The 13,677-nt window shown below is 29.2% G+C and overlaps 3 protein-coding genes across 3 annotated transcripts in view; all 3 read left to right on the top strand.

Moving 5' to 3' along the window:
* LOC145242747 (protocadherin beta-15-like) overlaps window positions 1-13,677 on the top strand; it is a 45,294-nt gene that overhangs the window by 12,023 nt on the left and 19,594 nt on the right. The window lies entirely within an intron of this gene.
* Window positions 33-9,157, top strand: LOC145242925 (protocadherin beta-2-like). Its single transcript, XM_080106035.1, has 4 exons — window positions 33-201; window positions 1,166-3,605; window positions 7,306-7,468; window positions 8,750-9,157. Exons 2-4 carry the CDS (start codon window positions 1,212-1,214, stop codon window positions 9,028-9,030), a joined length of 2,838 nt encoding a protein of 945 aa, XP_079962161.1. The 5' UTR covers window positions 33-201; window positions 1,166-1,211; the 3' UTR covers window positions 9,031-9,157.
* LOC145242927 (protocadherin beta-2-like) overlaps window positions 9,752-13,677 on the top strand; it is a 12,699-nt gene continuing 8,773 nt past the window's right edge. The window contains exons 1-2 of the mRNA XM_080106037.1: window positions 9,752-10,092; window positions 10,761-13,212. Coding sequence (XP_079962163.1) covers window positions 10,819-13,212 — 2,394 coding nt within the window. The 5' untranslated portion in view covers window positions 9,752-10,092; window positions 10,761-10,818. The remainder of the gene's footprint in view (window positions 10,093-10,760; window positions 13,213-13,677) is intronic.

Below are 13,677 nucleotides of genomic sequence, written 5' to 3' on the forward strand. Positions count from 1 at the left end.
TTACTGGTAACGTTTAATGAGGGAGGTGGAGTAGGAAATGAGAGAAATGAACTGCAGCAGCCATTATACAGACGGCATACTATTCAGGACTGCTGTAACTTTAAACACAAAATGTACAACTATAATGTTGAATTATAGAAACATCACATATACTCCAGTTAATGTAACTGAAATTTGAAGGAAACAGATTTAAGAACAAAGGTAATTTTCTTATTGTTATTTCTTGTATTCACTGGCTTTTACTATTTGTGCTATACTGAATAAAAAGAAAGCCAACTTTGTATTTCATCTTTTTTGTTGTTTTAATCATTGTTTGAAATATCTAAAAGTAATAAGATTTCATAATTCTTTATCATTCTCTATAAAAATATCACAACTTTATAAATGTTTCTAAAGATTATGTAATTTTGATGATTATTGATATTTGAAGAATTTGAATGCAAAACGAGTTAAATGCCATATCTTTACAAAAGATGATGCATTTAAATACTTTAAGCCATTGCAAAATATTGTTTTACATAATATGATATTGGCAAAATATTTTTTTTTTGTAATCAATCAAAATAAGCTTTTATTAATGTCTGGATTTGATATATTTACTCTTTTATTGTTTAATTTAAAGAAAATAGGATAATCACATTTTGTAAGCAGATTCTTAATATCCAGAATTATTTTTGGATACTCATTTAAATTAAAGTGTTTACAAATCGGAAAAATTCTTTATCTATGTTGTTTTGTTTTTCATTTTCTTCTAATGAACTTTCATTTTGTTTTTTATATCATCAATGATCATCCATATAAATTTTAACATTTTAATTTAATCTAAATAAACATTTATGGATAATGCTTTTCAAAAGTATTTTTAAAATACTTAAACCAAATCATGTGTAAAATAATATTTAAAAAATTATTAATACATTTTTTTAAAAGGAATTGAGTGTAGTGTTTTAATTGCATAAAACCAAAAATAACAAAAAAAAAACAAAAAAGAACATATATATCATTTACATTAATCATTATCATGAGTAAATATAATCTCAAAAGCATGCCGGAAGTATTTACAATTATTTTTTATATAGGAATTTATATCATTTTTGCTCATCTTTAAATAAATATATAAGAAAATTTTACTTTCTTAAAACAAGGTTTTAATTTAACATTTCAGAAAATATTCCCAGTACATCAACTAAACAGCTTTATTATCGAAAAGGATGCTAAACAAAATATTTCTGCTGGTTTGGATCATAAAAGCTTGTATGTGTACAGATCTTACATACAATGTGGAAGAAGGGAAAAGTCCAGATATTTATGTTGGTGATGTTGCTGCTGATTCACATGTGATGAAGGATATTGCTGAGTCTGACCATAAACTAATCGGATTCAGCCTTCTTCATAAAGGGGCTACTGCGAATTCTCCATTATTTAGAATATCGAAAGGGACTGGAAAACTATACACTGCACAAACATTAGATGCAGAATCTCTTTGTATTTATAAAAAAGAATGTTTTCAGATGGTTGATGTTGCAGTTAGAAAATCAACAACTGTTTTCAAGTTATTAGAAATAAAAGTAATAATACAGGACATCAATGATCATCAGCCAGAGTTTCCTGATAAACAAATTACTATTGAATTTGAAGAAGGAGATGGTAAAGGTATGAAAAGATCAATTCCAAATGCCATAGACAAAGATGTAGGAATCACTAATTCACAAATTACTTATGAACTAAAAAAGACCAAAGATGAACCTTTCATATTGTCTACAATGAAAAAAATTGATGGAACATCTGATCTGAGTATAGAATTAGAAAGAATGTTAAACAGAGAAGTCAAAGACTCATATAAAATTCAAGTAATTGCAAAAGATGGAGGATCACCACCAAAACAAAGTGTATTGACTGTTCACATTTCAATCACAGATGTAAATGATAATAAACCAATATTTTCTAAAAAGGTTTATAATGTTTCTATTGACAGCAAACATAATGAAGCCAAACCAGTTGTCATATTATTTGCTAAAGATTTAGATTCTGGAGAAAATGGCAAAGTAAAATATCATATTACGGCAAAAACAACTGAAAGTACAAGAAAGATTTTTGATTTAAATGAAATTACTGGAGAATTATTTCTACATAAAAAAGACATATTAAATAAGGAAGTAATATATGAATTATATGTAGAAGCGAGAGATGGAGGTAATCCACCTTTACGATCATTAGCAATGGTTTTTGTAAATGTTATGAACCAGCAAAATAAAGCTCCATTAATAGATGTGAACTTTTTTTCCACATCCAGAGAAAATACAGTTGATGTTTCTGAAAACATAAAAGTTGGTAGTTTCATTGCTTATGTAAAAGTAAGTGATGAGGATGCTGGTCAGAATGGAGAGGTGAACTGTGAAATAAAACATGATAAATTTCAATTGCAAAACATGGGAACCAAGAAATACCAAGTGATAGTGAAAACTCTTTTAGACAGGGAAATTGAAGATCATCACAGTATAATTATCAAATGTCAAGACAAAGGATCTCCTCCTCTTCAAAGCAAAAGGACATTTTCTGTACATGTGATTGATGTTAATGATGTACAACCAGTGTTTTCTAAACAATTATTTAAATTCTTCATTGATGAAAACCAGAGATCGAAAATTCCTATTGGCACAATCAATGCCACAGATCCAGACTTGGGACTTGGAGGTAAACTGTCTTTTTCTTTAGTGAGCACCAATAAACAATTTGTACCATTTCGAATCACTGAAAATGGATTAATCTCTTCAATTATGTCTTTAGACCATGAGTTTCAAGATATTTATAATTTTGAAGTGTTTGTAAAAGACAAAGGAAGTCCATCATTGAATAACACAGTGAATGTGATTGTTAAGGTGAGAGATGAAAATGATAATGCTCCATATTTCACATTTCCCAGTGTTAATCCTTATAATATGGATGTAACATATTACCCGCATCATACAAAGAACATCAGCCAGATAAAGGCATCAGACAGTGACAGTCAAGAGAATGCATTTCTAAAATATGAAATAATCAGAGGCAATAGCAAACAGATATTCAGCATCAACCAGTACACTGGTTTGTTATGTTCAACTCATGTCCTAAGCCAACAAGATGCTGGCTCATATGAGCTGGAGTTTCTAGTGAAGGACAGTGGTAGCCCAGTTCTATCAGCCAGAACTACTGTATATTTGACACTGACTGTAAGCAACAAGACATCAGAAATGCTAAATGCTGTTAACATCAAAAAAGATAACAAGATTCACCTGACTTCAGCAATTATCATTGTGTCTGTAGCAGTGACAATAGCTGTGATCATTACAGCTTCAATCTCAGTGTGTATCCTTCGCTGTTGCAATCCTCGAAGTGTTCCAGTAGCAGAAAGCGGATATGTGAGTAGTGGTCAGAGACATTTGATAAGTCCTCCTTACCCAGCAAATCCTTGGTCCAATGTTGCTCTTCCTACAAGTGATGCAGTTGATATGAGAAGAAGCAGTCAACCACCAACACCCAGAATGCAAACCCATCCTTACTCAAGTGCTCAACAAATGCTGTCTTCTCAAACAACAAAACCCCAATTGCTTAACGATTCATCTGAGGTAGGTTCATTAACTTGTAGTTTTAGATTTTTATATTTGCAAATTTGATAAACTGTTATAGTTTTAGAATCGTTTTAGAATTCTTATAGAAATTTTTATCTTTTATTTATAAATTCCTATTTATTCTATAGATATAGAAAATCCATGCAATTTCTTTGTTTTTGATAGAATTAATGTAATATCTGTTTCTGCAGCCATATTTATCTTTTTCTCTCTCTGTAACTGAATGTTCATATAGGCAAATCTTATCTTTTTCTCAAGAACAAAATGTCCTTAATAATACCGTATTTAGAATCAATAAAAAGACTGAATACTTTTTTGTCTACAACATACACAGAAAATACTGCAAAACAAAAGAAAACATTTTTTCATGATTGGATTTTGACAGGTTGTAAATAACAAAGAAACACAGATAATTGCAATAAGTTCATGCCACAAGTACAGTAAAAGTGTCGCCCTAAAGAAAACAACACCACAGGTTTATTTTAAAATTTTTATTAAAAAAATCAATTCAGATAACTTGATTATGTAGTAGAGCTGCCAACTATTCAATGTAGTCGCCTTCAGCCTCAATCACTGCCTTGATATGGGTCTGGAAGTGGGAACATGCTTTTCTACAAGCGCCAGTAGGAGCTTGGCGAATACTCGGCGGATGACAGTGATCAGGCTGGCTTTGGTGTTGTGGGGGGTCATGTTGCTGATGTTTTCAACGTATGACCAAATGTAGTCTAGTGGGTTCAGATTCGAGAAGGAGGTGAGAGGTAGTGAAAGAAGGGTACAAAGACTACTTTGGACTTGTGGGATGGCACTGAGTCCTGCTGCCTTACCCAGGGGATCACCACATTCTTCAGAACATCTAGGTACACTTTGGTGTTGACTTTCAAGCTGATCGAAGGAAGCTGTGAGGTGACATGATTTGGCCTTACTTGAAACCACATCAAAGATAACTGTGGCCAGAAACTTTGTTTTCATCACCCTGAGAATGTGCCTGTTATTCGTGGCAATCCAGCGATGCATTTTGAAGGTGCTGGCAATAGTCCTGTTGTCATAACCTGGATCAGTAAAGAGCATGAGTTGTACAGTGGCATATCTCTGATCTCGCTCGTTGAATATTGTGTCACGTTCAGACATGATAGAAGACTCCTATTACTCTTGAGATTTGTATACAACTGGCCAACTAGTAAGTGGTTTGCAACAACAAAAGAAAATTGGTTTTCATCAAACAGCAATGGAATTATGTCATCTTTTCTAGGGCGACGATTTTATCGGTTCACCCTGTATTATAAATATGTCCAGTAAAATTGATTATTGAATTGTTCAATACAATATTATTACACTTTGATCTTAATCAAAAGGCAAGAAATCATAAAAATGTTTTTGTGACTAGGCATTTTAAATGAATGAAAAAATTTAAAAAAAAAAAAAACAAATCTTGATTTAAGTGGAATATTATAAGATCAGTATTCATGGAATTATCTACTCTTTTTTTAAGAAAGTGGTGAGAATTTCCCAGGTGTTACATCCTCCTCGGCAGAGGTGGTAATCTAATATCTGCATTGTTCTAACAAGACCATCTTCCCAGGCACTATAAGTGCTAATTTTATCAGTGGTTATTAAGACCAACTCCTATGTTTAATTAATGAAAACTGCCACATGAAAAGAATAGCAAAACATTTTATAACAACAATGAAAGAGTTTATTCAATTACCTACTCTATTTGGTATAAGTGGACAATGTCTAAATGGGTTGTTAAAAGTCTGTGAGAGCAGTTATTTTCACACAAAGTTAGTGTTTGAGTGTCCAATGAATAGGGACAGAAAAGAGAAAGAGGGTATCTTTTCTCATTGCTTTCAATGATCTCTTTGAGAACTAACCATGGTTCCCATAGGGGCTTTAGTAATAATTCTTGAAACTGATGAAATAAATGTGTTTTACAAACTGATTGGTCAGTATGTAACCAACTCGCTTCACAGGGACATTTCTCTGAGTAAGAAAAGTCATTATTTATGCTACAAAACTAGCTTCTTTTTCTGAAGAGTGGGTAATGTAGTATCTGTTCTGAAATCATGCCAGCATTTGCATTTACACTATACATCAATAAAGTTATTATTCATTTAAACATATTTGACACCAACCAAATGTCAAGTAGTTTTTGCTACTATATGTATATTTTCTCTGTAATATCAAATAAATTGTATATACAATTTATTTGATGATTTTTTTTTTGTGTGAAATTATGTTTATTCTAGACAATTAATTTATTACAATTAAATTAAATATGTATAAGTATGTATTTATGTTTCCTTTATAAAACCTAATTAATTGAAATATTGAAAACATTTCTGCAGATATGAAATCCTAAGGATCAATTCAAACTTAAAACATTAATAACGAGAGATGAGAAATCTGACTCAAACGCTGAGAATATGTTATGATTATAGTAAGTTTAATATTAAATTTATAATTTCAAAACGGAAATTTATTTACAATTAAAGATATGTTTCAACCATATTAAAACAATTAGTAATACTTATTTTATTTATAAAAACTTATCAAAAAATAAACCAATACAAAATAAACATGTGCATAAATTGGGATAAAAATTGATTTTGATCTACAAAACCTTTTGTTATCAATTAAAAAGAAAGATTGAAGAACATTTTAGCAAAAATTTTATTTCAGTAAAATGGATTAAAACATGAAACGTGACTTTTAACTATTGTACTATTATATTTTCAAGATAATTTCAGATAAACAGTTTTGAAAAATAATCTAATATAATGTTCGCTAAAGTAAGAAAAATGTATATATTCTTGAGATGTTTCTATTTAATGTACACATTTAGAAACGAAAATGCTAATTCAAACTTAAGCAAAACACTAAATTGATTGACTGATAGACAAAACCTCTCAATGATGTAAGGATAAAATGAAAAATATATAATTGATATTTTTTTAAATATTTTTATTGCATTCTGCTATATTTTCATGTATTAAGCCTGTAATAATGTTATATTTGTTTGAACTTCGACTTAGTTTCTTTGTAATTCTTTCCTAAAACTTTATCAATGACAAGGTCTATATTATCTGTTTCATTCAGAAATCTATGATATTTTATACCTGGTCGGTTATGATAATATTTTTTCAACAAATAATTTTTTTATTTAAGATTAATTTTTATAACTAGTTCAATTAAATAGTACATGCTTTTGAATGTTCTAAATAAATAAAATTAGAAAAATAAATGTCATATGGTTTTATGAAACAAACAAACATGGTAGAAAGTAAAATAATTTTTTACACATTTTAAAGATAACTTCTAAAAAAGATTTTACATAAAGTTCCATAAAGAAAAAGCTAAAACATTTTTAAAATAATTCAAAACTATGGAATTGGTTTTGTTATTAGTTTACAAGATTAAAAAAAAATTATTTACATGGTTGTTACCTTTTTAAATGGGTTTAGCATTAAACTTTTGAAAGAGTTTTAAAAATTTGAAAAATAAAAGAACAAAACATAATTGTTAGCATCAATACACAAGTTATATAAAAGTAAATATCCGGTATTTTAGCATGTAATTTTATTTTAGTACATAATATATTGCATTTTTACTTTGAAAAATCTATGATTATGAATATTTTGTGTTATATTTTATATATTTTATACTGTTTTTATTATATTATGAATATTGTTTTATTTAGATGTATGTTCAAGATGTAGCACTGCCATCTAATGGTAACAGAAAAGACAAGAGGACAGGAAGAATACAAGAATATTCCAGTAGAAGTTCAATAAAATCTTCTAACCATGATGACAGACAAGGGTGGAATCATGCAAACACAAGACCGGCAGAAGTTGTATCAGGTAATTTGCATATTTTGCAAATGTGTATATCGGTAATACTGAATTTCGTGTAATATCTTAAATATTAATGAACGATTTCACTTAAACAGTCAGAAAAATAAAAATGCAAACGAAATTTTTATTCAAGAATATGGTTTTGTCATTGTTATTGCCAACCATCTTGCTCATTCTGAACAACAGAGTTTATAAGCATTATTAAATATTTCAAACTTAGAAATCATGCATGAATTAATCTAAAAACATTTATACACTTAATGATTATTATTCACTTTTGTTTGGAAGACAGAATATGATTATTTTCCTTTACAACGTTTACCTACATTTATTGATATTTATTTGCTTTCCGACAAAAGCAAAATGTGACACAAGGTCGTTTTAATGTGGGAGAAAACTAGCTCCCCAAAAAGGAGCACTCTGGAAGTACGCAAAAATTAATGGGCTTAGTATAGAAGGGGTTTCCCGTACATTGACTAAGTGTAGAATCAGATTCGATTTTGATTTTCATGTTATTAATATATATATATATATATATATATATATATATATATATATATATAAGCAGTAAACCCAGGCTTGTCAAGGGTTAAAATAGGCACTGTATGCCTTTTGAACCCAGCACATAGCACCATATTAACTTTTTTTATTTTTATGTTTTACATTTTATAATATTTAACTTTTGGGGATGATATAAGGATATACACAACATTGATTGAATGAGAGAATGTGTAAGAAAAATATTAATTGAAATGCATTTCAGCAAATTAATAGTCTTTAATCTCCTTGGGGCACAATCACCATTTCTCATAATCGATCAACAACCATGTGTACTATCACTAACTTTTTACCTTTCAACACTGCTATTGTTATTTTGTTAACTTGGATAATTTCTATGTTATAAATATACTAAAATAAAGTAACATTTTTTTTTTGTTGTTTTTTTTTCTCCTTTGAAAATCAAGTACGGATGAAGACCCCATGACAATGTTGTACCCCTTTTATCAAAATGAAATACACTTATCCAAGTACTCATGGTAAAATACTTTCAGAGTATATATATAATTCTGGAGTAAATTTCCAAAATTCTAAGAGGAATTTGTGAATAAACAAATAGAAATATAAGTATGAGAGCAAGGAGGGAGGATACATTTTGAAGTAAATATCCTGCCCTTTTAATTTACTCGTAAAAATCAGCACATCAATTGTTAATATTAGATATGAGTTTTTTTGTTATAAGTTATCTCATTTGTTTGTTTTTTTTTGCAAATATTTTATATCTTGCAGATGTATATCCTTCCCAATACTGTAATCCTCCTCCTCCTACTTCACAAACAGATCAACAACAAACATCAGAAATCAGGCCGTTGGGGCAGACTGTTAACTATCCTAGTGATACTACAATAGTAGCCAGGGGCTTTTATACACCCTATATGAATGAAAACAGTCCTAATACAGATAGTAATAGCAGTTACCCTCCTAATAGACATTTACAATCAAGAAATATCTCTACAAGTGGAAGTCAAACTTCAATCAATAGGCCATTGCCTCCTGTGCCAAATATTTAAATCAATGTTTACAATATTTATCATTTTTATTATTAGTTTAAAAATGAAAAATATAAAACTGAAAAATTACTGTAACATCTTTTATATTTAATGAACCTAGAGAAACCAGTAAACACTATTAAAATATTACATTACTCACTTATAGAAATGTGTTTTTTTGTTTCAACTTGATTGATGCAATGATTTAACTATTTTTAAACTAATTTTAAATTGTAATTATAAGTATAAAAATATTGGATAATAATAATTTAATGATAAGGTATAGTAAGTTTTATATTTGATATTTTAAATAAAATCTATGCATTCAGATTTTAATGGGTTTTCTAATGTGCTTTAAAGTGTGATGAAATGAGGATCTGTAATTTAAATGTAAATAAATAAATTACATAAATATACTTTAATTACCACCAATTCTTTTTAGTGTATAAAATTTTTCCTATTATATAAATATAAAAAAGGTTATTAAATAATGTCTCTGTATATAAAATTAAACAGAACCAAAATTGTTCAAATATATTCATTTAAACTAAATTATAAAAAAATGTATAAAATAATAAAATTATATTAAATTGCACTTCTATAAACTTACTTAGATATTAAGAATATTGGAATTCAACTGTTTAAAGTTACAATGCTATTCGTCAATGCTACTTGAGATAGAAAGAAAAACACAAAGTAGAAAGGAAGAAGAGAATAATTTGACTATTGCATTTTGGGAGGGTTTTTTTTTTTTTTAAATTAAATTGATATAAATGTCAATTTCCACTTTTATTTTTACTTAAGTTTGTTAAGAAATAAATTTTAGAAGAAAAATATTTATAAAAATATAAACTAGTTATCTTCATCCAAAAGGAGGCTATTTACTGACAACGTTTTATGAGAAAGGAAGAGGGGTAAAGGGAGAGAAATGAACTGCAGCAGCCATTACACAGACGGCACACTATTCAGGACTGCTATAACTTTAAACACAAAATGTACAACTATAATGTTGAATTATAGAAACATCATATATACTCCAGTTAATGTAACGGAAATTTGAAGGAAACAGATTTAAGAACAAAGGTAATTTTCTTATTGTTATTTCTTGTATTCACTGGCTTTTATTGTTTGTGCTATACTGAATAAAAAGAAAGCCAACTTTGTATTTCATCTTTTTTGTTGTTCTAGAAGTATCTAAAATAGAAAACTATTTCATCTATCATTCTCTATGCCACAAAATTATACTAATTATGCTTGTAAAGATACACAAAAATTATATAAGTTTAATAATTATTAACATTTGCAGAAATAGTCATGGATATTTATTTTTCAATATCTAGATTTATCCTCATTGTATTATTTATTTTGGCATTTTCATTTCAGTTTCATATTTGTATGATTATATCTCTGATATACAATTGAAAATTTTCAAAAGTATTCATAAAATACTGACACCACATATCATTTATATTTAAAACGAATATTTAAACAATATATTGATGTCATTTTTGTTCAAAATTATTGTGGTAAATACATATAAGCAATGGACACAAATGTATGTATCAGTTGCAGTAAATATTTCTAAACTAAATATGATAAATGTGTTCTAATATTTGAAAATATTTACAATAATTATGTTTTAAATAAATTATCTGTATCACATTTGTTCCTAGTAAAACCAAAATATTTGTTTTAAATAAAGAATTTAAGTGAATACTTTTATTAAATAATGTTTTAATTTAACATTTCAGAACTTATTCACAGTACATCATTTGATAAACAAAGAAAAAACTTATTGCAAAAAAAAAAATGCTAAAGAAACTATTTGTGTTGGTCTTGATTATTAAGAGTTGTCAGTGTATAGATCTTACATATAATGTGGAAGAAGGGAAAAGTCCAGATATTTATGTTGGTGATGTTGCTGCTGATTCAGGCGTGATGAAGGATATTCCTGAGTCTGACCATAAACTCATTGGATTCAGCCTGCTTCATGAAGGAGCTACTGCGAATTCTCCATTATTTAGAATATCAAAAAGAACTGGAAAACTATACACTGCACAAACACTTGATGCAGAATCACTTTGTATTTATAAAAAGGAATGTTTTCAGATGGTGGATGTTGCAGTTAGAAAATCAACAACTGTTTTCAAGTTATTAGAAATCAAAGTAATAATACAGGACATCAATGATCATCAGCCAGAGTTTCCTGATAAACAAATTACTATTGAATTTGAGGAAGGAGTTGGTAAAGGTATGAAAAGATCAATTCCAAATGCCATAGACAAAGATGTAGGAATCATTAATTCACAAATTACTTATGAACTAAAAAAGACCAAAGATGAACCTTTCATATTATCTACAATGAAAAAAATTGATGGAACATCTGATCTGAGTATAGAATTAGAAAGAATGTTAAACAGAGAAAACAAGGATTCTTATACAATTCAAGTAATTGCAAAAGATGGAGGATCCCCACCAAAACAAAGTGCATTAACTGTTCACATTTCAATCACAGATGTAAATGATAATGCACCAATATTTTCTAAAAAGGTTTATAATGTTTCTATTGACAGCAAACATAATGAAGCCAAACCAGTTGTCATATTATTTGCTAAAGATTTAGATTCTGGAGAAAATGGTAAAGTAAAATATCATATTACGGCTAAAACAACTGAAAGCACAAGAAAGATATTTGATTTAAATGAAATTACTGGAGAATTATTTTTAAATAAAAAAGATACACTACAAAAAGATGTAGTATATGAGTTATATGTGGAAGCGAGAGATGGAGGTAATCCACCTTTACGATCATTAGCAATGGTTCTTGTCAATATGATGGACCAAAAAAATAAAGCTCCATTGATAAATGTGAATTTTTTTTCCACATCCAAAGAAAATACAGTTGATGTTTCTGAAAACATAAAAGTTGGTAGTTTCATTGCTTATGTGAAAGTAAGTGATGAGGATGCTGGTCAGAATGGAGAAGTGAACTGTGAAATAAAACATGATAAATTTCAATTGCAAAACATGGGAACCAAGAAATACCAAGTGATAGTGAAAACTCTTTTAGACAGGGAAACTGAAGATCATCACAGTATAATTATCAAATGTCAAGACAAAGGATCTCCTCCTCTTCAAAGCAAAAGGACATTTTCTGTACATGTGATTGATGTTAATGATGTAGAACCAGTATTTTCTAAACAATTATTTAAATTCTTCATTGATGAAAACCAGAGATCGAAAATTCCTATTGGCACAATCAATGCCACAGATCCAGACTTGGGACTTGGAGGTAAACTGTCTTTTTCTTTAGTGAGCACCAATAAACAATTTGTACCATTTCGAATCACTGAAAATGGATTAATCTCTTCAATTATGTCTTTAGACCATGAGTTTCAAGATACTTATAATTTTGAAGTGTTTGTAAAAGACAAAGGAAGTCCATCATTGAATAACACAGTGAATGTGATTGTTAAGGTGAGAGATGAAAATGATAATGCTCCATATTTCACATTTCCCAGTGTTAATCCTTATAATATGGATGTAACATATTACCCGCATCATACAAAGAACATCAGCCAGATAAAGGCATCAGACAGTGACAGTCAAGAGAATGCATTTCTAAAATATGAAATAATCAGAGGCAATAGCAAACAGATATTCAGCATCAACCAGTACACTGGTTTGTTATGTTCAACTCATGTCCTAAGCCAACAAGATGCTGGCTCATATGAGCTGGAGTTTCTAGTGAAGGACAGTGGTAGCCCAGTTCTATCAGCCAGAACTACTGTATATTTGACACTGACTGTAAGCAACAAAACATCAGAAATGTTAAAAGCTGTTAACATCAAAAAAGATAACAAGATCCACCTAACTTCAGCAATTATCATTGTGTCTGTAGCAGTGACAATAGCTGTGATCATTACAGCTTCAATCTCAGTGTGTATCCTTCGCTGTTGCAATCCTCGAAGTGTTCCAGTAGCAGAAGGCGGATATGTGAGTAGTGGTCAGAGACATTTGATAAGTCCTCCTTACCCAGCCAATCCTTGGTCTAATGTTGCTCTTCCTACAAGTGATGCAGTTGATATGAGAAGAGGCAGCCAACCACCAACACCCAGAATGCAAACCCATCCTTACTCAAGTGCTCAACAAATGCTGTCATCACAAGCATCAAAACCACAATTGCTTCAAGATTCAGCTGATGTAAGTATATTTTCTGTTTTCTTTATGAATTATTACTTATACATTATTTTGTAAGTATAAGACAATCAATGCAATGCCTTTTTTTCTTCATAAAATTCACCAATTTCAATAATTTACACGTATTATGCATATGTTTTCTCTTTTACACTTCTTTATCAATAACTTACATTACCTATATTCTGTTGTTGTCTAGGAAATTGAGGTAACCAATGATGTTTTAACCCCATCCCTGAACCCCATATTATTATTTCATTTGAATGATTCACTTTCTTATTAACATTATTGTCACAATAAATTTTACTTTTTCATGAAAGTATCAACATTGGTATAAATATCACAGGTGTGCAAACAGAAAGTTGCATTATCATTCACACCATAATGTGATATAATTTTTTTAATAAATAAAAAAGAAATTGTTTTTGAATTGAGAAATTTTATTGTTTTTTCGCATAAAAGTATAAATAT

Source organism: Euprymna scolopes, chromosome 21, assembly GCF_053919585.1.
Source record: "Euprymna scolopes isolate OS-2025 chromosome 21, ASM5391958v1, whole genome shotgun sequence".
Classification (NCBI taxonomy): Eukaryota; Metazoa; Mollusca; class Cephalopoda; order Sepiida; family Sepiolidae; genus Euprymna; species Euprymna scolopes.

What these genes read in the sequence shown, in the direction of transcription:
- LOC145242925 (XM_080106035.1), top strand. Translation starts at nt 1,212, where the DNA reads ATGCTAAACAAAATATTTCTGCTGGTTTGGATCATAAAAGCTTGTATG. An exon ending in TGCTTAACGATTCATCTGAG is followed by an intron (nt 3,606 to 7,305) that starts GTAGGTTCATTA and finishes TGTTTTATTTAG; the next exon opens with ATGTATGTTCAAGATGTAGC. An exon ending in ACCGGCAGAAGTTGTATCAG is followed by an intron (nt 7,469 to 8,749) that starts GTAATTTGCATA and finishes TATATCTTGCAG; the next exon opens with ATGTATATCCTTCCCAATAC.